At 38.3% G+C, this 27314-nt stretch overlaps 2 protein-coding genes across 11 annotated transcripts; one reads left to right on the forward strand and one right to left on the reverse strand.

The window, feature by feature from the left end:
- Positions 1-4058: 4058 nt before the first annotated feature.
- CCDC32 (coiled-coil domain containing 32) lies at positions 4059-13884 on the reverse strand. 3 transcript variants are annotated; one of them, XM_070756845.1, is made up of 4 exons: positions 13757-13884; positions 12531-12789; positions 10252-10408; positions 4059-5694 (listed from the first exon to the last, which is right to left on the reverse strand). In XM_070756845.1, the coding sequence occupies exons 2-4, from the start codon at positions 12775-12777 to the stop codon at positions 5550-5552; spliced, it is 549 nt and encodes a 182-aa protein (XP_070612946.1). In that variant the 5' UTR covers positions 12778-12789; positions 13757-13884; the 3' UTR covers positions 4059-5549. The 3 variants fall into 3 exon arrangements, with proteins under 3 accessions (XP_070612946.1, XP_070612936.1, XP_070612955.1); XM_070756835.1 differs by lacking the exon at positions 13757-13884 and adding an exon at positions 13567-13695; XM_070756854.1 differs by lacking the exons at positions 4059-5694; positions 13757-13884 and adding an exon at positions 13567-13695 and having other exon boundaries at positions 10248-10408.
- Positions 13885-13989: 105 nt separating this feature from the next.
- On the forward strand, positions 13990-26410 carry LOC139170048 (protein-L-isoaspartate(D-aspartate) O-methyltransferase-like). Of its 8 annotated transcripts, none has more exons than XM_070756807.1 (9): positions 13990-14090; positions 18184-18316; positions 20653-20757; positions 21883-21914; positions 22487-22591; positions 23122-23242; positions 23849-23934; positions 25181-25350; positions 26140-26410. In XM_070756807.1, the coding sequence occupies exons 2-9, from the start codon at positions 18205-18207 to the stop codon at positions 26150-26152; spliced, it is 744 nt and encodes a 247-aa protein (XP_070612908.1). In that variant the 5' UTR covers positions 13990-14090; positions 18184-18204; the 3' UTR covers positions 26153-26410. The 8 variants fall into 8 exon arrangements, with proteins under 8 accessions (XP_070612908.1, XP_070612925.1, XP_070612862.1 ...); XM_070756824.1 differs by lacking the exon at positions 13990-14090 and adding an exon at positions 14315-14505; XM_070756761.1 differs by lacking the exon at positions 13990-14090 and adding an exon at positions 14328-14347.
- The last annotated feature ends 904 nt before the right edge of the window (positions 26411-27314 follow it).

Here is a 27314-nt window from a genome sequence, read left to right on the forward strand (position 1 = left end):
AGTTGAATGTGCACACAGCTGCTCCGAGTCTTCACAGAGGGGCGGCATATAAATCTAATAAATTATTATTATTATTATTATTATTATTATTATTATTATTATTATTAATTGATTGTCAATCAGTGTTGCTACCTAAATGGAGTTTGATTTCACTTGGAGTTACATTGTGTTGTTTAAGTGTTCCCTTTATTTTTTTGAGCAGTGTATAAAAAGACTCATTTGAAAATATCAATGAGTGGATTCCTCCTTTGTTTTCAAGCTGCGTAGGCCAGGATAGACCAATATCATTCCAAAGGACAGGTGCCATGACAGAGAAGGCCTGGGCCCTACAGGGTGATTCTACTTACATGGGGACGTGGAGCGTGACTATCTCACCTGACCACCCTGGATAGCCAGAAGGAGCTGGCAACAGGCAGTTCCTCAAATAATAAGGCCATATGGCACGCAAAGCTTTATAAACAATAACCAGCAGCTTGAATTGCATCCAGAAGTCAAGTGGTGACCAGTGCAGCTTGCAGAATCGTGTCACACCAGCATACTCAAGCACACCCATCACTGCTCACCCCACTGCATTCTGGACCAGCTGTAGCTTCTGAGCATCTTCATGGCCAGTGCCATCACAGTAATTCATTTGATGGATTCCACGCGTCAGAAATATCTTTGGGATGGATGCATGTATAAGGCAGATTCCTGACATCTTTTCCTAACTAGCTAGCAGGCATTTCTACAATCACTGTAGGTGGTCCTTGGCTTAATTATTGTTCCACGTTATGACAGACGCCTCCAAAAGGGACTTAAAACCCAGATTTGCCTTCCCATGGTCGCATGATCACATTTGGCCAACTGGCAACCAGTTACATTTATGGCCATTTGCAGCATCCCTTAGTTGTGAGACCACAATTTATGACATTTTTGTTGGAAACCAACATTTGCTTCCAGTTTCCATCAAAATACGCCCTGTAGCAAATAATGAGTTTGTTCAATGACTATAGCAATGATGGCAAACCTTTTTCCCATGGCTGCTGCAAGTGTGTACATGCATGCTATTGCGCATGCACGTGTCCACACCCATAATTCAATGCCTGGGGTGGGTGAAAATGACCTCCCCTCCCCTGGAGGCCAGAGATGGCCCGTTTCCCAACTTCTGGTGGGCCTGATAGGCCCATTTTTCACCCTCCTCAGGCTCTAGAGCAGTGATGGCAAACCTTTTTCTCCTTGGGTGCCAAGAGCGTGTGTGTGTGCTATCACACATGCGCGAGTGCCCACACCCATAATTCAATGCCTGGGGAGGGCGGAAACAGCTTCCCACGCCCCCAGGAGGGCCTCTGGAGGCCAAAAACGGCCTGTTTCCCAACTTCTGGTGGGCCCAGTAGGCTCGTGTTGTGCCCTCCCCAGGCTCCAAAGGCTTCCCTGGAGACTTTGGTGGGTAACAACGCCCTCACCCATCCCCTTGGAGGCTCTCTGGAAACCAAAACCGCCCTCCCAGAGTCTCTGTGCGAGCTAAAAATCAGCTGGCCAGCAGACATGTGCACGTTGGAGCTGAGCTAGGGCAACTGCTCGCGTGTCAGAAGATATGGCTCTGCGTGCCACCTGTGGCACCCATGCCATAGGTTCACCATCAATGGACTATAGCATTCATTTAATGACTGCTACGGAAAGGTTGTAAGGTCAGGTATGGCCACGTGAACTACTCAACAGCCGTCACGACTTACGTCCAAACTCGCAGCCTCAATTAGGATGATAACTCAAGGATTGCAGTTAAGTTATGATTTTGAATATAATATACTTCTAAACATTTCTAGTTAGCAAATATCAGTTGAGCCATTTTACCATACTTTCTAAAATTCTTGGCTTAAATATCAAGGATTCTGAAGACACAAAATAATGATCCACGTGGGGATTTCGATTGATGTTTCTGTGTTAATTGCTGTTATTAATACTAACCTTATATCTTAAACCACACCCCACTCATCATTTGAATGAGTCCTAGTTGACTTGTCTATAAAGATAACAATTTCCCAGTGAATTTGGAAATTGCTTAATTAATTGCTCTGTCTTTTACATTTAGCCATAAATCATGCACAACTGCAATTAGTACTGTAATGTAAACGTCATAAGCATTTATATCTACAGTGTTCCCTCGCTTTTCGCGGGGGATGCGTTCCGAGACCGCCCGCGAAAGTTGAATTTCCGTGAAGTAGAGATGCGGAAGTAAATACATTATTTTTGGCTATGAACAGTATCACAAGCCTTCCCTTAACACTTTAAACCCCTAAATTGCAATTTCCCATTCCCTTAGCAACCATTCAGATTATTACCCACCATGTTTATTTATTAAAGTTTATTAAAAAAAAATATTTATTAAAGGCAGACAAAAGTTTGGTGATGATATATGACGTCATCGGGTGGGGAAAACCGTGGTATAAGGGAAAAAACCCGCAAAGTATTTTTTAATTAATATTTTTGAAAAACCGTGGTATAGACTTTCCGCGAAGTTCGAACCCGCGAAAATCGAGGGAACACTGTATTCCTTTTTTGCTTACATTTTCAAACGTTCTTCAAACAAGCCACCTCCAGTAGTGTGCCTACAGTTTCCATTCTACCATAAATGTTCTCATTATGGAAATGAGAAGCACAAAGGTGCCAGGGTGTCCTTTCACTTTGCCAGTTTCTGATTCATGTAAGCTGTGCAACATTCACGTACATTCATGTTTTTAATTGTTGAGGTTTTTATATATTTTATTATTAGATTTGTTCCATTGTTATACTGTTTTTATTACTGTTGTGAGCCGCCCCGAGTCTTCGGAGAGGGACGGCATACAAATCTAATAAATTATTATTATTATTATTATTATTATTATTATTATTATTATTATTATTATTGGCTGGTTCACATGAATTCAAGCAGTGTTTCCCATAACTGTAGGTGACCTGCCTTTTTTTACATTAACACCTGGACCTTTAGCGTCTTCCTACTTTGGTATCCACCTTACAACTCTAAATTATTTGCCCTCGCACGAATTTCTGAAAGCAGTGACAATTTAATATCAGGTCCACATAGAAATATCCATAACAATCTTTTCTTTTCTAAGGATTGGTTGCATGCACCCGTTTGCAGCATTCACTGCACACAGGTTTCGTGGTTTCAGGTTAAATAGCCAGGGCAATCGCCCCACAATTTATGTAACTATACGTTATATACACACAATGACATTAGCGAAGAGGGTGAGTTTTTTTTTAATGTTTGTGAATTGGGGTTTCTTTCTTTGATTATTTATTTATTTATTTTTATTTATTTATTGGATTTGTATGCCATCCCTCTCCGTAGACTCGGGGCGGCTAACAACAGTAATAAAAAACAGCATGTAAATCCAATACTAAAACAACTAAAAAACCCTATTTGTAAAACCAAACATACATACAAACAAACAAACAAACCATGCATAAATTGTAAAGGTCTAGGGGGAAAGAGTATCTCAGTTCCCCCATGCCTGATGGCAGAGGTGGGTTTTAAGGAGCTTACAAAAGGCGAGGAGGGTGGGGGCAATTCTAATCTCTGGGGGGAGTTGGTTCCAGAGGGCCGGGGCCGCCACAGAGAAGGCTCTTCCCCTGGGCTCCGCCAAACGACATTGTTTAGTTGACGGGACCGGAGAAGGCCCACTCTGTGGGACCTAATTGGTTGCTGGGATTTGTGCAGCAGAAGGCGGTCCCTGAGATAATCTGGTCCGGTGCCATGATTAACAACATAAACAAATATTTACATGCTTCATTTTTGCTCTTTTCTCTATGAAAAAACACATCTCTATTCTAAAACATTTACCAAATCACCTCAAATTCAACTACACAAGGATATATATTTTCACTGGATGGAGACAGAAAATATCACAATCAACTTTCAAATAGTCTTAATTATTGCAAGTAGACAATATTTAGATTACAGACAAAACAAAATCAAACTATACAATCCACTATTCATATTATATTACCAGATTCAGAAAATCCAGTTAGGCTACATTTGAAATCAATTCAGTAAAGAAATAATGTGTAAACATCTCAAATTGTCTAATACATTTGGTGAACTTTTATTTCCTGATCTGTTTCATAAAACAAGGTATCTCTACAATTTTGGAGAAAAATAACAATGACATGCATTTAAACAGGCATCAGAATTTCAGCTGAGAACTTCAGTGCAAAAAAGAACAAAACCTCACAGTGGGAGGATCAAATCACTTCCCCAATTTAATTATGTGCTGTCTTACAGCTAAACCAACGCAAATAATTGTTGCACTCTCTTAAAATTAAGTTGTTTTTCTCCTTTGACTACCTAACTTTGCCAATTGGTAAACAAAGAAATTCAGATACTGGCTGTCCTCAATTTTTTTCTATATTCAGCTGTTAACGATAATTTCCATGGAAATAGAAAAGAAAAAAAGATAATTTTTAAAAAATATCTTCAACACAGCCTATAGTAGACAGCAAACCAATGATTAGAATATTGGAAGCAAAAATTATAAAGTAGAGATCTTCAAACTTGGTAACTTTAAGACTTGTAGACTTCAACTCCTAGAATTCGCCAGTCAGAATTCTGGGAGTTGAAGTCCACAAGTCTTAAAGATGCCAAGTTTGAAGACCTCTGCTATAAATGCTTGGTGATTAAAAAAAAGAGGGAGGTAGAAAGTCCAAAGCTATGCTACAGCACTGAATGGGAGAATGACCTCCTAGCAGTCTTTGCTCCCACCTCCTCCAAAAAAAAGTGAAATGGTAAGGTTATTACAAAAACTCGCACTGTTATGCCCTTATATCAAACTTTGTCTTCATCATTCAACTGACAGCTCTGGTTTTTTTTTCTTCATTATGCATGGCCTTCTCCTTTTTGCAGCAAAAGAAATAAAAAAGAAGAAAATGTGTGAATAATTATTAGCCCAAAGCAAAAAATAAAATAAAATCGAAAAGATGGTGTCAATCCTTCGATGAAATGAATGAAAAAAACAAATAGCCATAACATTAAAAAAGCTACATAAAGTAGGACAATTCCTCTGCCCACCCCCCACCCAGTATTTCTTGTGTGTTTTAGTCCAACAAAGGGTGTAACTGCAGTGGCATGGCTCAGCTTTAGCCAAAAAACAATGGTGGTAGATATTTTCTTCCCAGGGCAAAAAGTACAGGTCTTCAAAGGGTTTTTCCCCAAGCTGGGAAGCATGGGTAAATCAGGGAAGTTCTCAATGAGGAAATTATACTTTCTGAGAGCAGTATTATTAAGGATATATCCACAGATGCTCATTTCAATACAAAATCCACTCTACATTTGAGGGAAAGAGGATTTAAACCTGTTTGCCAAATCAAGTTATCCTACCACGTTTCGTCGCCTTAACAAATGACATGCAATTCGTTTAAATCTGCAACGTTATATGCCTTGAAATCAGAAACGGTACATTGGTGGAGAGAGAAAAAATCCTCAAGGTCTATTTCAATCAAACTCTATCCTTCTTTTGGCATTTTGGCCCAAAGTGACCACAGTCATCTGCGCTCGAGGCGAGATCTGTGCGCATTCACTGTTCTACAGTCGCAGGGTCTTCATCTTCTCCGGTCTCTTGCTTCTCAGAAGGAGCTCCAAGAGGGATGAGATACTGTATTTCTTCGCTGCTGACTGCCACCTTCTCTGGTTGTAGCCAACGTTTCAAGTATTCTAAAGTACTGAGAAGAAGCAGGAGAGAAAAGTTACAAGAGCAGTTCGCAGTAAATAAATAAGACAGGCGTAGATAATAGGGTGCCTATACATGTGGTACTTTGCTCAATACCCTGTTTCCCCGAAAATAAGACGTACCTCGAAAGTAAGGCATGTCAGAGGTTTTGCAGAATTTGCTAATATAAGGCACCCCCAGAAAATAAGGCGTAGTCAAGTTTACATACGGTACGGTGGAAAAAATACGGTACCATTCAAAGCTGTTCATAGCGGTACCGTAATAATGTGGCGTCCCCTGCTGGCTCCTTCCATCGCTTTGTACCATCCAGTACAGTAGACACAGTCTGCTGCTGTCTCACCGCCATTACAGTCTCCACTACAGTGCATAGACTGTAGTTCCTCTGGTGGCCAGAAGCTGCAATAGCGGGAATATACTGTTGTACCATATAAGTGCCGTCCTTTGTGTGTGTGGGTGCCATACTGATAGCTACCGTACCGTAATCAGTGTACCATACAGTACACTTTCTTTGGGAGTGTCAGCTTTTCTGCCTGTGAATTTGTCTTATTTGAGAAATATAAGGCACCCTCCAAAAATAAGGCGTAGCACAACTTTTGGAGCAAAAATTAATATAAGACAGTGTCTTATTTTCGGGGAAACACAGTAGTAGTAACTGTGAGAGGGCTCTTAGAGTCCTAGTGGACAACAATTTACAGTTAATATGAGCCAGCAGTGCAGAGCAGCTGCCAAAAAAGCCAACACCGTTCTAGGCTGCATTAACAGAGGGATAGAATCAAGATTAAATGCCCTGACTTTTTTTTTTAAAACATAGAAAGGCTATAAACGTAACACTGTAGATAAATAAAACAAGGTACAAAAACATGTAAAATATAACTTTAGGAATTTTCCAATCCCTTAATATTGTAACAAGACAACTGTGGGTCATATGACCCTGAGTAAGAATGGAACAATTAAAAGCATTACTAACTATTGAGTAAGTACTGTAGTTCTCCCTAGGGATGTATCGGGGAATTTTCTTCTGTTCTTTTTTAGATTATTATTAGAGTTGGAAGGGACCTTAAAGGTCATCTAGTCCAGCCCCCTGCTCAAGCAGGAGTCCCTACACCATTTTGGACAAATAGCAGTCCAATCTCCCTTTGAAAGTCTCAAGTGTTAGAGCTCTCACAACCTCCGCAGGCAAGCTGTTCCACTGGTTGATCGCTCTCACTGTCTGAAAGTTCCTCCTTATTTCCAAATTGAACCTCTCCTTGTTCAGTTTCCATCCGTTGTTCCTTGTCTGGCCTTCTGGTACTTTGGAAAACAGCCTGACCCCCTCCTCTGTGTGGCAGCCCCTCAAGTATTGTAATACTGTTATCATGTCTTCAGAAGAAAAGGATTTAGGGGTAGTGATTTCAGACAGTCTCAAAATGGGTGAACAGTGCAGTCAGGCGGTAGGGAAAGCAAGTAGGATGCTTGGCTGCATAGCTAGAGGTATAACAAGCAGGAAGAGGGAGATTGTGATCCTGCTATATAGAGTGCTGGTGAGACCACATTTGGAATACTGTGTTCAGCTCTGGAGACCTCACCTACAAAATGATATTGACAAAATTGAACGGGTCCAAAGACGGGCTACAAGAATGGTGGAAGGTCTTAAGCATAAAACGTATCAGGAAAGACTTAATGATCTCAATCTGTATAGTCTGGAGGACAGGAGGAAAAGGAGGGACATGATTGAAACATTTAAATATGTTAAAGGGTTAAATAAGGTCCAGGAGGGAAGTGTTTTTAATAGGAAAGTGAACACAAGAACAAGGGGACACAATCTGAAGTTAGTTGGGGGGGAAATCAAAAGCAACATGAGAAAATATTATTTTACTGAAACAGTAGTAGATCCTTGGAACAAACTTCCAGCAGACGTGGTAGATAAATCCACAGTAACTGAATTTAAACATGCCTGGGATAAACATATATCCATCCGAAGATAAAAGTATAAGGGCAGACTAGATGGACCATGAGGTCTTTTTCTGCCGTCAGACTTCTATGTTTCTATGTCTCCCCTGATCCTTCTCTACCACTTTTTTCTATCACTACTGGTTTGATCAAGGTTGTTCTTTGTTTTTCTGGTTTTTACCTCCATGGGAAATCTGTGCAGTACTCATTCTTTTCAGTCTTTAGTATCTTCTTTGATATCTTACTCTCCCTAGGGATCTGTTTCAAAGTCACAACTTCGTTTCCTTTATATTTCTAAGGTTCGTCTCTCGATCTTTTGACTATTTCATCTCTCAATGTCTCTTTAGATATTTTGAGTGTCTGGAAAGCTCAATACAATAAACAGTGGCCTGCAAGTTAACACCCCTGGCCCATTTAGTCCAGCAGTCTATCTTCACAGTGACTAACCAACTGCACAAGGATGTCTTCTAGCAAATGGCCTACAGAAGCAACCCTCCTGCCATCAAAGCTAGTAGCCATGGAAAACCATGATTTCCATGAATTGGTCCAATTCTTTTTTTGGAACCTGCCAAGATGATAGCCAACACCATATTTTTGCAGGACTATTCCAAAGTTTAATTACACATTGAATAATGTTCTGATTCTTCCAGGATTCAATTTCACAGGGTCTTCTCTGGTTCTAGTATTTTTGGAATGGGAAAACCAGCTTGTCCTTTTCCACTTTATCCACACCATGAAAAAAAATTCATAACTCAACATTTGCAGCCTTTCTAGACTAAAAGCCATAAATGTCACATTTTTTCCTTAGAGGGCAGTTTATCCAGCCTTTGATTATCTTAGATATCATCCTCTGAACCTTTGGAAAGACCAGAAGCAATGTGAGAAAATATTGTTTTACTGAAAGAGTAGTAGATGCTTGGAACAAACTTTCAGCAGACATGGTTGGTAAATCCACAATAACTGAATTTAAACGTGCCTGGGATAAACGTATATCCATCCTAAAAAAAATACAGAAAATAGTATAAGGGCAGACTAGATGGACCATGAGGTCTTTTTCTGCTGTCAGTCTTCTATGTTTCTATGTTTCTCTAACTCCTCTATATCTTTTTTGAGTTGTAGTAGCCAGAATTTCATACAACATTCCAAATGCAGTCACGTTATTGATTTATACTTAGGCATTATGATATTAGCAGCTCTATTTTTCAGTAACATTTTTTATTATCGCTAACTTTTTTTTTTACAGCAGATGCACACTGTGTGTTGTTGACACTTTTATTGAATAAGAACAAAAAAAAAATCTGTAGCTGAATCTTGAAGCTACAACCACAAGCACAATTTATTGGAGAACTGGTCTCAAGGAGGATCAATTGAATGAATATTAAATTGACACTCCACGGTCTGTCTGTTGCCACTGGCATCTGACTTGATAAAGTCAATAGCTTTACCAAGTTATTGTCAAAAGTTGACAAGAACGCAGCAGAAATTTAAATATAGCTAACATTATTTAAAGCACTTTTCTTAAGCCGAAGGGACTCTCCAAGTAGATTCTAAAAAGCTCAGACTAAACTGCTTTCAGATCAATCCTACAACTTAAAAGGCAGAAGATGTAAGAAAAGGGATTAGGAAGAATATGATGAAAGATGAGGGATGAAAGATAAGCATTTTGATCTAACTACAGTTCGCATCTATTCCCAACTAGTACTGTCTTGGCTTTTTTTCCTAGCCATCTCTTTTCTTTCTTCACTTGTCAAAATGTCTCTTTTCTGTATTTGAGAGCAAGCTTATCTTTCTCTTTTCTCTTTATCACTAGAAACATTCTTAGGTATTGTTCTGTCTGGGTCACTCCGGAGGCTATGACCAGCCCAAAAAGATAAGCCAGACACACTGGTTGAATCCAAAAACAGTTTTATAATGATAAAGAGAAAAGAAGCCAACAGAAAATGTCCTTACAGATCAGGAAAACATTGGAACTCCAAATAGATACACAAAGGCAATTGTTCATACAGAAACACAGGATCCTTAATGCCAGACGAGGCTGTTGCTAACAGACACACACAAGGCTGCTGGGCCACGAGCCAGGAACAAAAACGCTGAGAGAAAATGCAGATAACAGCAACTCCACTTTGATAACACTCCACGCTGCCGGAATGGTTCTCATGCCTTATAAACCCTTCCCTGATAATGAGGACCACACCCAACCCCCTGGTGTTCCTCATTCAACGCTGATAATATCTATGCAGTTGATTTCTCCTTTGAGCTATGCGTCTCTGCCGCATACTAATGATAGCTTGTGCGTCATCATCCAGGGACTCCAGGGAATCACAGCTACTTGCTGTGCAAGGCTCCCAGGCCTTGCATCACCTTCACTTCCGTGACTGCTGTCTGCACTGTCTGACTGCAAAGAACTCTCCTCTCCACTCTCAGCCTCCCCCGGGCATGGAGTCAGCAGAGACGCAGCTGGTCTTTGATCTAGCTCAGGATGAACCACAACAGGTATCAGAAGCTCCAACAGTATAAATAAATGCCCAGAATATCCTTTCTCCCATAATTCTTGCAATTTCTACAAGATAAATATTTAAAAGAGGTATTATGTATAAAATATTTATTACACAAGTATTACCTCTCATCAGAATCCGTTCCTTCCATATAAAAGTCAGATTCGGACTTCTCCTGCAGAAACCTATCCCAACTTTCTTTCTTAGCCTGAGAAAGTGTATGCAGGATATCTTTGGATGTCACTTCCTGAGACAAACCCTTTATTCTCATTAATCTTCTCTCTGAGGAAAGAAACAAAGTAATGAAGGAAGAATGCACCCTGTAGAGAAATGAAAACCAGTGGGCAGGTTAAAGTGAGCAATGTTCAGTTCAACTCTGGAGATTTTGCATAAATTGTAACCATGTTAACAGTGTGCATACTCTGAGAGACCCTTTTAATGTCAAAGCTTCATATCAGAGCTTTATTTTGTTGGGGACTGGATTAAAAAATATCAGCAGGGGCCAAGCCATTGTTTTTAAATTTAAACTGCCCCAAATCTAAATCAGAATAAACTTTTAGAAACCTGTGTACTGAAGTGGCATTTATATTTAAAGAAGAAAGGGTTTTACTCTCCTTTAAGGATCATGGCTCATGATTATTCCTACCAATATTTCACATGAGAAAACGGACATGATTACATGCACAGCAGGCAGGAAAAAAGTGGTATAGAAATATTTATATTCTTTAGGAATTTCATCCGCATTAAGAATGCCCATTCTTTTTTCCCCAATTAACGGATAGATTAGATTTCTGGTTTTTTCCCAACACATAAATTATTGAAGAAGACGATAACTGCAGTTTATATTTCTCACAGAGTTTCATCAAACAACCCAAATTAGATAAAATAGGCTGTGGTTGTTCTTTCCCAGTTCTGTAAAATTTCAGGTAGAAAAATACAACATAGCTTATTGTCACAAAGCTTAAAAATAAAATAGAAATCTTTCTGATGTGGATATCGGACAATATCCAGAAAAACATGAAAGTACAATAATCACAGATGAACCTCACAGATGTACTGTTTATAAAGTGCATCTGTATCAAGCTTAAAGTCTTTGAGCATAATCTTTCAAAGCAGTATTTTTAATAGCTTGACAACTCTAAACAATGTGTGCATTTCAATTCCCAGGATTCCTCACTCATAATGATGGCTGTCAAGTTGTCAAGTTTTTAAAAACAGTGCTTTAAAATTATATACAAATATGTATCAAAAAAGATAGTTTACGTATAGGTAGATTCAATTCAATTCAATTCAATTTATTGGATTTATATGCCGCCCCTCTCCGAAAACTCGGGGCGGCTAACAACAGTCATGAACAATATACATGAACAATATATAGTAAAAATCCAATACTAAAAACTAACTTAAAACCCCTTAAAAACTAACTTAAAACCCCCTTAATTCAACATTCTCTGTTGTATATGATGCCCCCAATAATATCATTAGCTGTAGCTGGAATTATAGGATTCAAAGTCACACACATCCAGGTGGAAGAAAGAATCAACTCCTGTGAAAAATCCTAGATTAGAAAATACTTGCAGTAGATAAAATTATTTCCAAATTTTATAACTACCTGTTACAATTTGAAAGAGCTTAAGATATAGTTAAAGGATCTATGATTGCATGGGCAAAAAAACATAGGGCATAACATACACCTGGCCGACTGGGAAAAAATTTGGAATAGAAATTACAAACTAACAAAACCAGCTTCTTACAAAGAAAACCCTTACAAAATGTTCTATCATTGGTATTTGGCCCTAGCAAGATTAGCAAAAATACAGTATATCCAAATTAAAATCCAAGCTGTTGAAAATGCAAAAAAGAGCAGGGCACTGTCTTTCACATGTAGTGATTATGTCCCGAAGTGAGAAATTATCGGCTAAAAATACAATATTGGTTGCAACAAATAACAGGTAGAATTCACTCTGGAATTTTTTCTACTTGGAATATTTAAAAACACCAAATACCTGACTCTGCACATTACAACAGCTGCAAGACTTACATTTGCACAATGTTAGAAGAATCACCCACCTACTGAAAGCTTAATAATTAAAATCTATGCCTGTGCAGAAATGGACAAATTAACTATAAAATTAACAGGACAAAAAAAACCTCAGAATACTATCAAATATGGGAAAACTGGTATCAATGGATTGATGATAGAAAACAAAAAAAGAGAAAATGAAATAAAGACACAGAATATTGTAAATATTGTAATTATTGTATTGCACAAATAGGAAATCAATGTAAACAAGTAGATGTAGAATTGTTTATGGACTTATTGTAATTTGTGGGAAAATTTTGGAAATTAATAAAGAAATTTATTTTAAAAAAAGAAAAAAAAAGAAAATACTTTAATACTGACCCAAAGATGCCAAGTAGAGCTCTGAATCTTTCAATGGTGCCCAGGGCTTCTCGTTCACTTGTAGAGAGGGTCCTGTTACTTCCATCTGATTCTCCATCACGTGAACATAAGAATCTGCAAAGGAATCTGCAAAGGCATTATTGGACTCTTCATTCTGATCTGGATGTGGCAGAGATGAACAGATTTCAGTCCAGAGGTCCTGGCTGGAAACCATAACTAGAGAATCAACACTTTCAGTCATGATCATGACGCAGCAATTCTGAAAAGAATAGAAAATGATGTGTGAGTTCCCTTGTGTACATTATAACATCATATTGATATATATCAGGGTGTCCAGGGGGAAAGCATTTTGAAATTCCCTGATAGTTCCCTGACATTTCCCTGTATCTTGTGATCTAGTTAAGGCACGGCCGTAGATGACATCATACCAAACGGCTAAGCCATGGAGAAATATCGGTAGCTGAGTAAGCAAGTTGTTGCCACAGTTATGCTCGTTTTTGCTTGACTCTGCCAGGCAGCATGATCTCTCTTTTTTTTTACATGATTTTTCCCTGACTTTTAAACATTTTAATACAGTTGGGTTTCCCCCCCTGATTTATTTTGTTTTTTTCCACAAATTCCCTGATAATTCCCTGATATTTCCCAAACCGCCGATTTCTCTGATTTCCCTGTTTCCAGGTTTGCTGGGCACTCTGGAATAAGAATATGAAATTGTGCTATAATAGGTAACAGTGTATATGTATCGAATAGGGGGGGAAACGTTTGGGTATGTAACAATAGCCATAAGTAGGAAAAATGTGGAAATGAGAAGGGAATTAAGATGGCATAAAGCTGTATTAATGGAATTATATTTTACATGTGTGTGATGTCCATGCTTGTTTTGTATGTTGTACTGTTTGTTTTATTGTTGCTGTTTTTAATTGAAAAATTGCAATTAAGATTATTAACTCAAAACAAAGAAAACTAAAGCCTGAATGACTTGGGCAATTAAAAAAACACAAAACCCTGATACAGACACACCGCCTGCCCCACCTACCATCGCAGAAATAGCACCGATGCGCCAATCTCGAGAGACCCAGAAGCGGAAGGCCTTCGACAGTGATCTCTGCAGGTGATCTTTGGAGAGATCCCTCCCGTTCTTGCACCGCGATGGGTTTCCCCCCTCATCCCGCCACTACCACCACCCCGCCCCCTCCGACTCGATCGGCGGCTCCGACTCGTCCTACCTGGATGCCAAAACCCGCCAAGAGAAGGAACTGAGCGAGCGGCTCCCTCTCGCCTCCACGCTGGCCAATGGGCGAAGAGAACGGGGACGCAGGTAAGAAAAACCATCGATCCCCCAAACTATTCAAGATGGGTGGCGGTCGATTGTGATTCCTACTAAACTTCCGGTTCCGTTACAGCCCCTTGCGGCGGCGTCCATATGCGGGGCAAGAGGGCTGGAGACCTCAAAAGGAAGTTGGGGGAGAGACGTTAAATCCGAGCGCCGTTCTCAAAAGATAAGAAGAAAGCATATTCATCCAGGGAGAAAATACGGAGGTGAGGAAAACACCAGAAAATGTGAGTATTTAAGGAACTTCAATATCGTTTGTTTTTTTTTGCTTCAGAACCCTCAGCCCGCATATGGAGACGCCCAACAGCAACGGAAGTGACCAACGTCATCTTTTAAAGTCAACCCCTTGAAAAGTCATGAAGCCTCTCCTCCCGTGTGGTTAAAGGCGACATCTTAGAACCGGGCATTACTTTAGGGCGTTTGCGTTAACTGCGTATTTATGGAAGCTCCCGGGACGCGCGTGTTGTGTAACGAACTGGAAAGGGTGGGGATGTGACCGCTAGGTTTTACTGCGTTTGCGCAGAGGAATCCTCCCTTCACTTGGTGGTGGTGGGTTCTTGGAGAAGTCCTAACCGCTTTGAACCGACTAACGAAAAGGGGTCAGGTGGTCAGTGTGCGGTGTGAAAGCAGAGAACTAGCTTAGTTGAGTTTATTTGTTTATTTGTCAAACAATTATAGGATGGTAATTTGTATAAATAAAATATTAGAAAAGTAATGATAAAAAGTATCGATAGAAGATAATAAGTCTGGGACGGTAGGCACAATGGTGCGCTTATGCACGCCCCTTACAGACCTCTTAGAAACGAGGAGAGGTCAATTGTAGATAATCTAAGGTTAAAGGTTTTGTGGTTTAGGGAAGAAACCACAGAGTCAGGTAAATGCATTCCAGGCGTTGATTGCTCTGTTGCTGAAGTTGTATTTTTTGCAGTCTAATTTGGAGCGGTTGACATTTAGTTTAAATCTATTATGTGTTCACGTGTTGTTGTGGTTGAAGGTAAAGTCGTTGCTAACTGGAAGGACATTTTGGTATATGATTTTATGAACTGTAGTTAAGTTGGAAAGTTGTCTAATCAAAGAATTTCACGTCTGGTGGAGTAAGGTATTTTGTTGTGGGAAGAGGGGTGAAGGACTCTTCTTGTGAAATATTTTTGGACTCTCTCAATTGTGTTAATGTTAGATGTGCAATGTGGGTTCCATACAGGTAAGCTGTATTCTAGGATTGGTCTGATAAATGTTTTGTAAGCTCTGGTTAGCAGATCAATACAGTGGAACCCCGACATAAGAGCTGCTCTACTTAAGAGCAACTCGAGATAAGAGCTGGGAGGGGAGAGATATTTTTGTTCTACTTACAAGCCCAAATTCGAGATACAAGCGCCAAGGAGCTGTCTCCTGAAGCCAAACGCTAACTTCCGCGTTTGGCTTCAAGAGACAGCTGCGAAGCGGCGCGCGTGTTTTAAAAGGTTGCAGCCGGCCTGGGGGGCTCGGGGGGGTGCTTGCAGCTTTCTTTCTTGCTCTTTTTCTTTCTCTCTTTTACCTTCCCTTCCTCTATTTCTTCTTTTCTTTCTCCTTCCCACCTTCTTCCCTCCCTCCCTCCCTTCACTCATTCCTCTCTTACTCTCCCCTTTCATAAGTTTCCTTGCTTCCTTCCTCTGTTCCTGTCCCTTCCCCCTTTCTTTCTTTTTTTCTTTCTTTCTTTCTTGCTTTCTTTCTTGCTCTTTTTCTTTCTCTCTTTTACCTTCCCTTCCTCTATTTCTTCTTTTCTTTCTCCTTCCCACCTTCTTCCCTCCCTCCCTCCACTCATTCCTCTCTTACTCTCCCCTTTCATAAGTTTCCTTGCTTCCTTCCTCTGTTCCTGTCCCTTCCCCCTTTCTTTCTTTCTTTCTTTCTTTCTTTCTTTCTTGCTTTCTTGCTTTCTTGCTTTCTTGCTTTCTTGCTTTCTTGCTTTCTTGCTCTTTTTCTTTCTCTCTTTTACCTTCCCTTCCTCTATTTCTTCTTTTCTTTCTCCTTCCCACCTTCTTCCCTCCCTCCCTCCCTTCACTCACTCCTCTCTTACTCTCCCCTTTCATAAGTTTCCTTGCTTCCTTCCTCTGTTCCTGTCCCTTCCCTCTTTCCTTCCTTCCTTCCCACCCTCCGTCCATTCATTCACCCATTCCTCTCTTGATCGCTTAAAGCCGGTCCCTGGTGCAAAAAGGGTTGGGGACCTCTGTCCTACAGGATTGGGTGGCAGAGAAGTTGAACATATGTAAATTTAAAAGTTTAAGAAAGTTTACAAGTTAAGTGAAAGAAACTTCATTATTCATTTATATGTACATGTACATTTCTTCATTAAAAACATGTCTTTCTGCATAATTTAGACTAACTTTGTGAGTTTTTTGAGGGCTGGAACCAATTAAAATTATTTACATTAATTCCTATGGGGAAAAGTCGTTCGAGATAAGAGCTGCTCGACTTAAGAGCCCAGGTCCGGAACGAATTAAACTCGTATCTCGAGGTACCACTGTATTACCAGAGAAGAAATTGTGGGAAAGCGTAGCAGGAGAGCACAGCTGCAGATTCAGTGTGTGGTTTTGAATTTGGCTGTGCTAAAATTGGGTAGCTTTTTCATTTATTTATTTTATTTTACTTGTCGAACTTGTATAGGACAATAGTAGTTTGTATAAATACAACATAAGTAAGGATAAAAGAGGACAATAGGATAGGGATGGTAGGCACAATGGTTCGCTTATGCACACCCCTTACAGACCTCTTAGAAACAGGGAGAGGTCAACTGTAGAGAATCTAAGGTTAACGTTTTTCAATTGAGTGAGAAGCTCATAGTCAGGTTTATTTATTTATTTATTTATTATTTATTTATTTATTTATTGGATTTCTGTGTGGTGCCAGAATGGCTCCAGAAATAAATTGGAGCTTTGAGAAATACTTCAACTTAGAGTCTGACTTACTGTAATTCAGATGTTATCTGCAACCTTGACACTAAGGTTAAAGTTTTTGGGGTTTGGGGAAGAAATCAGAGTCAGATAGTGCATTCCAGGCATTAATCATTCTATGGCTGAAGTCATATTTTCTGCAGTCGACCTTGGAGTGGTTTACATTGAGTTTGAATCTATTACATGCTTGTGTATTGCTTTGGTTGAAGGTGAAGTAGTCAATAACAGGAAGGAAATTTTGGTATATTATTTTATGAACCATATTTAGATCAGATCGGAGGCGACATAGTTGTAAATGGTCTAATCCCAGTATGCAGGAGAAAGGCCTGAAGCAACGTGCTTCAAACTGCATAACATTAAAATGGGTGGGATTTCTCAGTTCCCAGAATTCTCCCTGGATGGTTTGGGAACTCTGGGTGTTTGAAGTTCACCCAAGTCAAAGTTGCTAGATTTGAGCAATAACCATCAAAGGCAGCAGATGGAAATTTCCTGGAGAGGGAGTTGTGAAGGACAGTCACCCTGGAAGGAGCTTCGCTTTAACAATCCTCAGCTGTGTGGGAGGAAAAATGAGAAAACACATGTTTTTTGTCACGGGAGGGATTATTAGCATTTAGCATTAGCATTTAGACTTATATACCGCGTTACAGTGCTTTGCAGCCCTCTCTAAGTAATTTTACAGAGAGTAAGCATATTGCCCCCAAAAAACTTGGGTTCTCATTTTACCGACCTTGGAAGGATGGAAGGCTGAGTCAACCTTGAGCCTACTGAGATTTGATCTGCCAAACTGCTGGCAGCCGATGATCAGCAGAAATAGCTAGCAGTACTGCACTCTAACGATTGCACCACCGAGGAAAGCAGCAGGAACTTAGCTTCTAAAGCAGATCCAATAATTTAAGCAGAGTTTGGAAGCTGAGGCTGAAGGGCAACTGAATTCTTTCTGTATAAAGACAAGAATAATTTTTGGGAGGGATCTGCGCGTTGGTGACTAGCTAGAACTTTCAAATGATCTTCCAGAGCTGCTTGGCATAAAAGTAGCTAAGTTTACATCTATAAAACTGCACAATGCCTGCTGTGGTGGAATGGTGGTAAAATATTTTCTTATTATAATGAGGCCAATTCTAAAATTCAGATTTGGATTCTTATGTTATGGCCAATCTAAGGATTACGAGTGAACAAGCTTCTGAATTCATTGCCAGTCTAGCAAAATGAAAAACTCTGCTTATTTTGAACTTTAGCAGCAAATGTGTTTTCTATTTATGTGTGCCTCTGGGCATCTAGTCTTAATCTTGGCTGCTTTCTGGATGATGTAGGATTTTGATTTTACAAAGTTTTATTTAAACATATTTTGCTTCCTTTTCTTAAAAAAAAAAACCCACTGTGACTGGCAAGGAAGGACTGGAAACATTTATGTGCAATGAGCTATTTGCTGCCTTTTTCTGTCTTGCTCATGGGACTGCTGCCGTCGAGAGCCATGGCTTGGACCTCAACTGGGAAGACACATGCTGAACTGATCAACAATCTTTATAGTGAGTACAAACAGCAGTTTGGACAGACTTCTAAAACACTACTGAACTACCTGGGCATTTTTCATAATTAACCATTCTAGTGGCATGGTAAATTTGACAATTAAGAATCTCTTTTAACAATTATATCAAATGGAACGGCACAATACTGAAATCTTCAATGGGCTAAATGGACACGCTGGGAGCTTCTCTTTCTCCGGTGGGCACTATTTTGGCCAAGAGAGTGAGAGCAAGCCCCTTCCGGTCTGCTTCCTTCACTCGCCTTCCACCACCCTTTTGGCTCAACTGCTGCCCCTTTGGCTGTGCCTGTCACCACCGCCTCCCTCCCTCCCTCGCCTTTCGCAGAAAGAGCGGCTCACAGCTGCAACAGCAAGAGCAATTTATTTATTTATTCATACATGCATTCATTCATATATTCATTCATTCATTTATTTGTTCATTCAATTTCTATGTCACCCAACTCCCTAGGGCTAGGGTCCCCAAACTTGGCCACTTTAAGAGTTGTGGACTTCAACTCCCAGAATTCTCCAGCCAGCAAAGAATTCTGGGAGTTGAAGTCCACAACTCTTAAAGTGGCCAAGTTTGGAGACCTCTGCCCTGGGGACTCTAGGCGGCTCACAACAGGAATATAAAACAACAATAGAAAGTGAAAACCTCTAAAAACTGTTTAAAAACAATTTACAGTTAAAACAGTTCAACCCCTGCATAGTAGGAATAACTCAGCTCCTCTGGGCTCTGCCTACGGCAATTTAAAACACAGTTCTGCCCATAAAGAAGAGGAGAAGAGTATCGATCCCTGCCTCTACTCAGACAGGAGAGCATTTTAAAACGCAGCCACAAACAGGCCAGAGCAGCCAAGCCAGTCCTGTGTGATGTGCGCATAGCTGCCTCTCGATTGCTCACACACACACAATAAGGGGGAAAATTGGGACAGGCCCAAGCCGCCAGATAAAAAAGCGACCAGAATAAAGAAATCCTCTCCCACGACAGCTGAAGTTTGGCGGGAAAGAAAGAAAGACTTCTGCTGCTTCTGCTTTTGGCTGTACGGAAGGAAAGCAGCAGAACTCTTTCTTTCTTTGCCCCAAACTCCGACTCTTTGGCTTCCAAATCCAGCCAGGACGGTGGCCGCTCTGGACAAGCGCTCTTTACCCAGCAGCTTCTGCCTGTCCCGATTCTTTCCCCTGCCGCAATAGGCGTCTCAAGGTGGGGAGGGCTGCGAGATGTGTGTCCTACCTGAGACTTTTAGCTCCATTGCATTCCTCAGCGTTGTATCCAGGGAAGAAAGCACATTGTACCTGTAAAAGAAAACTTGTGAGATTGAGAAGTTTGATTGAACTTGGAAGACCTTTTTTTTACTGGTACAATGGGCTGTTTTCCCTGGACAAAGTGCTGAGGAACACAACAGAGCTACAAGTCCCCCAGGTAGGACATGCATCTCAATGGGGCACAATTTGGAGGTGGCAGGTGAGGCGCCTCCTGCACCCCCCAAAAATAAGCCATCCCCGATAATGTGGCCAGAGTCATTGTTGGGGGGAGGTTTCAAAAAATATAACCCCATCTTATTTTCAGGGAAACACAGTATGTAAGATGATAATATGAATAATGGTACTGATAACTTTATTATTCACTGACATTTAATTAGGGTTAAATAATCCTATTTGAAAGTTGTTGCTACGTTTTGTGATGAATTCCAGTTATCTAAGGACTACAGAGAAGATAATTTTATGCCAGTTCTAATATGAACTAAAGAAAAAGTCTGAGGGCTGAATTGTAATATTTGTAGGATACTGGATTTCAGATATAAATCGTATTCCTTGGTATATAGTTGATAGAAGCTAAGAAGCTAAGAAATTAAGAAAATAAATTATGTTCTTACTTTGATTTATAACTGAGATAATTCTGTTTTCTTAGCTTTTTGTAAAGTCTAACACAAGCTATACACCAAGGAATATGAGTCAGGCGTGGGGAAATTGATTCCCCCGGGCCGTTTCGTTTTATGCATGGTTTGTCTGGGATGTATGATTGTTTTTATATTAAGGGTTTTAAACTGTTTTTAATCATTGGATTTGTACTGTGTTTTATTCTTGTGAGCCGCTCCGAGTCTCTAATAAATAATAATAATAATAATAATCTAATAATCTATACATCCCAGACAAACCATGCATAAAACGGAATGGCCCTGATTCATATTCCTTGGTATATAGCTTGTGTTAGATTTTACAAAAAGCTAAGAAAACTGAATTATCTCAGTTGTAGCTGCCCTGATCTGGTCTCCATTTTGGGACAGACTTGAGTTTTATACTGTATAACAACTTGTATCTATTTCTCTATTCCTGTAGGAAATGGTGTGATTAAATCCCAACGTGTTCATTCTGCGATGCTGGCTACCGATAGAGCCCACTATGCCAATTATTTTCCATATATGGATTCTCCCCAGTCAATTGGTAAGATTGCAGACTATTGTCAGTTAAGGAAGAAATATTTCATTTATAGTATGTGAGACCACATTATGTATTATTTTCATGCTTGGAACCTCATGTCTATCCCAGGCTACTAAAAAGCATGATTTCATCCAAAGTATTCTACAGGTAATAAAGGTAATATGAAGACTTTATTCACTATATTTATTTTGTTTTATCATAAAAGATAAAATATAAAACAGAAAAACAGAACAAAATCATATCCAGCACTAATAACAAAAAAATGGTGTACAAAAAAAGAGAAAAAGGTGATCCCAAATATCAAATAAATTTAATATTTAACATATAGTATCCACCTGTGTTGAATGATTGAAAAAACAACAATAACTTCTTTTCCCCTTTTACAAATATATGCATATAAAAGAAGAAAGAACAGTCAACAGATGATAAAATGAGCCTGGATTTTGACTACATTTCCAGCACTTATTAAAGGTCCTTTTATACATTTTTGCTAGTTTATCTGGAGTTAAATATCAATGATGCATCATTTTATTAAAAAAATGTCCTTCAAACTATAATTTATTGTAAATTTTAGTCCATTAGTCCATATATTCTCCCATTTATGTTATACATAATTCTTTTGCCCATTTTACCACACAATCTTCAACATGTTCATCTTCCAGATTAATCTTAAGTAACATTTTATAAACTTTGAATGAAGTGATCACCTCCAGAACATAAATTAATATGAATAAACAAGAATCTTAATTCAGGAGTTCCCACAGTTCCTTGAATCAACTTTGGGCAGCTCCAGAGTTGCTTCTGAAAGAGCTAAAGATCAGTGGCATTATTAACTACGAGTTTGAGATGAAAATCATACAGTGGTATTGTGTACCTAAGATTGGGCTTCAAAAGTCCCTAAATATGATTCGGTGAAAAGCCCGAGAAAACGAAAACTAAAATCCTGCCCTTTGCATCCCTTAAAAACTATTATACCTGAACTACAAGGTTGATCTTCATCTTATACTTTTAATTGCCTGGAAGGATTTAGAAAATGAATGTTGCTTGTAGTGTTGTAATGTTTGTAATGTTGCTTGAATGATGGTTCTTAGCAGGAGAAAACCCACAGTATTGATAACTTTTTTTCAGGATACCAGGCTACTATCAGTGCACCTCACATGGTAAGACACATTTTTATATTAAAGAGTATATTAAGACATTCTTGCATTGAAAGATATTTGCTCAATAAACAAAGAGACCACCAATGTAAACCTTTATAGTTTTGAATTATCCGTTTATTTCCATGCCACTTTGGCATTGCCAAGAATTTTTATCATGGGATTGCTGCAATGATCATAACTGAGAAACAATCATGTCACTTTTTCAATGCTGTTTAAACTTTGAATGGTCACTAAATAAACTGTTTTAAGGACTACCTGTATATCTGTGCTACAGAAATCAGATTGCCGGTACTAAATTGATAAGAACTAACTTGTTTCTTTTTTGGCCTGAAAGAAAAATGGCACTAGGATATAGTAAGAGAGAATTATTATTTCTACCTTGGTGTACTCCAAATGTACTGGACTGCAACCTTTTCCTTTCTCAGCCCAGCATGTTGGTGGTTTGATGTAATGGAAATCGTCACTCAATACATGTCACTCAAGACAACAAGTGGGGGAAGACTGAGTTAAAAACTGTGAAAATTAATTATGTAGAAAATGTGTAATGTTGTGTATAATGCTTGTTTTTACAGCATGCTCACGCTCTTGAGTTATTGAAGGATCAGCTAGTGGAAGGAGCGAAGGCATTAGATGTAGGATCAGGAAGTGGCTATCTCACTGCTTGTTTTGCTAGAATGGTAAGCAAAAAGCATTTTTAGCAACCAAAACAAAAATCTCTCTTCTTGCTACGGATGAGCGTTTTTTCTAGTTAGTATTCTTTCAATTTGATATATCTGATGCAATTGCTGAATGGCTATTACAAAACTTAAACTCTGAAAAATTAAATGGAAAACACAAAAAATATTCATTTGCATCTCTCTGCATGTGGACAAAATCCCATATAGAACCTTCTTTATAATTTCAGGCAATATATGAGTTCCACTGAATATGGTGGAATTTAGCTTTGAGGTCAGATTTATACAAATTACACATTTTCCCCCTCACATTGGAACTGGAAATGAGATGCAGTCCTGAAACAGTTGCAAATAAATTGCTTGTGAATGTAGTCACAATTGCATAATCAAGCAATGTTAAAAAAAATCTAAACTTTTATTTAAAATTCATGGATCTTTACTAGACTCATAATGAATTATGTAATTCTGTTTTCTCTATAATAATGAATTTGAAGTAGTAATAGAGTTTGACATATACATGACTCCTTTGATAGGTGGGCCCCACAGGCATGGCGATAGGTATTGAGCACATAGAAGAATTGGTTAACGAATCCCTTAGCAACGTCAGACAAGATGACCCAAACCTACTTAGTTCTGGACGAGTGAAATTTTTAGGTAAGTTATTTCTTTTGTTGCTGTGGTTTCATAGGTGGTTTCATAGATGCTTGTTGTTTTCAATGGTAGAGAAAGCATTCTAGAAAGATAATTCTTAAAATATAGTTGTCAAAGCTAGAGGTGAATTGTCTCTAAAGAATTATCTCTATATAATAATTCTTTTTATGGCAAATAAGACAATCTGGATGTTTTGAAACTCACTGCTTCCCTGATATTTTTTTTCATTTTACCCAGAAGTTTTTAATTGGATCTTAATGCTCCTCATAACTAGAAAAAAGAGACTAAATTATAATAGTGAAATACTGGATGGAATAATACTGAATGGAAGCTTTTCTCTAGTGATATCCTTAGTGTGATATTTCTACTTTTATTCAGGAAAACTTTGTGTTTATCAGTCCTGAACCTGATAATTAATTAGATTGCATATATTTTGTTCTTTAACTGTCATTTCACTCTGTTCTTGGGTTTTACTCTATATGTAGTTTCTAATTTAAACTAGATACTACATTCAGTCACCTGTGTATTTCATAGAAAATGGGTTGTGATTGAAAAAAAAATTTTTCCTCCTGCTTATAAACCTTCACTGTCCACATTCTATCTCCACAGTTGGAGATGGTAGGGAAGGGTATCCCAAAGAAGCCCCATATGATGCCATCCATGTTGGAGCAGCAGCACCCACTGTGCCAATGGAGGTAGGATACTAAAGGACCCATCTCAGCTCCGTTCAGAATAGAATAGAATTTTTATTGGTCAAGTGTGATTGGACATACAAGGAATTTGTCTTGATGCATATGCTGTCAGTGTACAGAAAATAAAAGATAAATTTGTTAAGAATCATAAGGTATAACACTTAATGATAGTCATAGGGCACAAATAAGCAATCAAATATTAGGAACCAGTCAATATAAATCGTAAGGATACAAGCGTAAGGATACAAGATACAAATTACAATCATACAGTCATTAGTGGGAGGAGATAGGCGATGGGAACGATGAGAAAATTAAATAGTAGTACAGACTTAATAAATAGGTTGACAGTACAGAGCAAATTATTTGTTTAGCAGAGTGATGGCGTTTAGGAAAAAACTGTTCCTGTGTCTAGTTGTTCTGCATCACTAGTCATTTATTGAAGATTCGAGTGAAGATCTGGGGCCAATTGGTCAGCACAGACTTTTAAGCAAGAAGGACTTGTCTTGTCTGGGCCTTGAGCTTTTCCTAGCTTTTGTCTGTGAAATAGGTCTTGCACGTTCTTTTCTGTGATCACTAGGGGTTGGCAACCCAATGATAAAGGGTCAGTTGTAGGGGGCTTAAACAATAATCTTATTTTACAAGTTCCTAAAAATTCTGTGGAACTATAATCCATGTTGGAAGATTAGCCCCGAATAATATCAACTCAGAACAATACTTCAACTATTGAGGGTTTTGATATTTCTTTTCTTACATTATGAGATTTAAGCTTTCATATTTTAACAAAACAAGCTCTATCTTGCTAGATATCTGCCATAGGAACTAAGTATGTAGAACAAGCTGAGTTAAAAATAAATGGTAAGGTTCCTGAGCCTCAACATAGAAACATAGAAGTCTGACGGCAGAAAAAGACCTCATGGTCCATCTAGTCTGCCCTTATACTATTTTCTGTATTTTATCTTAGGATGGATATATGTTTATCCCAGGCATGTTTAAATTCAGTTACTGTGGATTTATCTACCACGTCTGCTGGAAGTTTGTTCCAAGGATCTACTACTCTTTCAGTAAAATAATATTTTCTCATGTTGCTTTTGATCTTACCCCCAACTAAGATCAAAAGCAACATGAGAAAATATTATTTTACTGAAAGAAATACTTTATTTACACTATATTCCTAGAATGCCCTATGTTTAGCTTAATTTTTTTCTTTAATTTGCCTTAATGTTTACTGATATTTTTTCTGTATTGCCAGTTGCTGAATGAGCTGAAACCTGGAGGACGACTGATTTTGCCAGTAGGGCCAGAAAATGGAAGCCAGGTTATGATGCAATATGACAAAACAATGGATGGCCAGATTGTGGAAAAGCATCTGATGGGTGTGATATATGTTCCCCTAACAGACAAAGAAAAACAGTGGCCTCGGTAAAATATTAAAACCTTTTTTTTGTAAAGTTACCCCAGGATAGTGAATTTTGTTGTCCTAATTGGCTTTTGCTATGCAAAAATACTAATAAAATCTCTAACAAAACTATAGAAATTAGAATTATCTCCTCTTAAGCAAAGAAGCAATGAAATCTTAGAAAATGAAATCTCAAATGGAGTTTGAGCTCATTATAATTTTGCCAAAACCACTGTTGAAACATTTTACTTCGTTTTGAAGATTTCAGAATCTCTTTGGATCTTTTTGCTATGTTACAGTTTTAATTTTGTAATGTTTAATGCAATGAATACGTGCAAACTGCAAGTTAAGTTCTACTGTGTTTTAGCATCATGGAACTTGCTTTCCCAAAAACATGCATGTGATTGGATAGCAGGTGCATTTATAAGTGTGAATTTACATATAGTTCAGTTTAATGTTGATGTTCTAAAAAGGGGTTATTATGAATACTGTATTCCTATTCACTTCTTTGAATTAAAAGTAACAGTGGTAAAATCAGTTTAGTAGTTGGGGAGGGGGAAACCAAAAGACAGAGAGTTCTTGCATTCTTCCTCATTTATGCTCTAATGACATTTATTTGTTCAATCTAAAACTGGAAAGCATGATTTAGTATTAATTTACTTCTCAAAATCTTCAGTATTAGTATTCAGTATAACACTAAACAGCCACCTTTGATAGTATTTTTTCACTCACAGCCAAATATTAGCATTGGGTTTAAGGAAGAAAGAATTATTGTGTGATGTAATAAAAGCCAATTATTTCTTTTTCTCTAGGGGTGAACTTTAAAAGGTTTAAATATTTTATAAAGGACCTTTTGAAAATCTATGAACTATGTTTGGAAAAATTGATCTTTGCAGTACATTATATATGAATGCTCATTTCTCCTCTTTGAAAGTAACGTTTGACCTGTAATTATAAGAATTTGGATGGCATTTGGAAACAAAGCAATAGAAATTGATTGATTCAGGAATAACAACACATTTCACAATTACCAATACAGTAATTCTTGTGTGTACCAATGTATAATAAACAATGGATAAAAAGTTGCACTTTCTCTGGCTTTTATAAATGTGATAAATTGTTTATTTGTGATTTAATATTTGGAAGGTATTTTTCACATATTCTGGAAATGCAGAAAACAGTAACATTCTTACCTATTATCAACAGTCTGGTAATATTGAATCTGGATTTAGATAGAGCAGAACAAGTCCTGACCAACAAGTAAATAACTGTACTAAATGGCCTACTTTTCTGAAATTTAGCTGAAGTTATACTGAACATCTGAAGGCACTTTGTGCCCAAAAACCTTAGTGTTTCTTCTACATAAAAATGATCCTGATTATTCTGATAGGCTAGACTATATAGTCATGATGTAATCTTTGAGAACTTAAAATAAAGCACTGAAGATCAGAAACCAGTTTTTATTTTTTATATCCTTTTAACCTGCTGGTTTTTTCATTTTTGCACTTTTTAACTGTTAGTGCCATTTTTTTCTTCTTTCGTATTCTCTTTTGGTTTATATTAGTTCTTATTATTGTTGTCAATAAAAATTACATTAAAAAAGAGAACACAAGAAAAGCCGGGACTGTATGCCATACTCATCAACAGCTGGGGCAGATAGATTTTGATCTCTGCCATCCTTGATAGCTCCAGACAAGCTCCAGACTCATATGACACTTTAATAAATTAAAATCAGTACTAGACTACCACAGCTTTATCTGCAATATATAGTATTTCTTGCAAAAGTCAGTATTGGGGCATTTGGGCCACAGTGCTGCATGGGCAAATAATGCCCAGTTTTAATTCAAATTAACCTATTCAAATTAGGATGTCTGGAGCGTGCTATTAACAGACTGGATAATCTCTTCAATCCAGTATTGGAAACATGATCTGAGTTTACAGAAATAGCTATTATGAAAAAGCAAAAAGTTGTGGTTTGACATGTGGT

Source organism: Erythrolamprus reginae, chromosome 1 (assembly GCF_031021105.1).
Source record: "Erythrolamprus reginae isolate rEryReg1 chromosome 1, rEryReg1.hap1, whole genome shotgun sequence".
NCBI lineage: Eukaryota > Metazoa > Chordata > Lepidosauria > Squamata > Dipsadidae > Erythrolamprus > Erythrolamprus reginae.

What these genes read in the sequence shown, in the direction of transcription:
- CCDC32 (XM_070756835.1), bottom strand. An exon ending in GCTCTACTTGGCATCTTTGG is followed by an intron (nt 10,409 to 12,530) that starts GTCAGTATTAAA and finishes TTCTTTCCTCAG; the next exon opens with AGAGAAGATTAATGAGAATA. An exon ending in GGAACGGATTCTGATGAGAG is followed by an intron (nt 5,695 to 10,251) that starts GTAATACTTGTG and finishes GCTTCTTCTCAG; the next exon opens with TACTTTAGAATACTTGAAAC.
- LOC139170048 (XM_070756771.1), top strand. An exon ending in GGATTCTCCCCAGTCAATTG is followed by an intron (nt 20,758 to 21,882) that starts GTAAGATTGCAG and finishes ACTTTTTTTCAG; the next exon opens with GATACCAGGCTACTATCAGT. An exon ending in CTATCAGTGCACCTCACATG is followed by an intron (nt 21,915 to 22,486) that starts GTAAGACACATT and finishes TTGTTTTTACAG; the next exon opens with CATGCTCACGCTCTTGAGTT.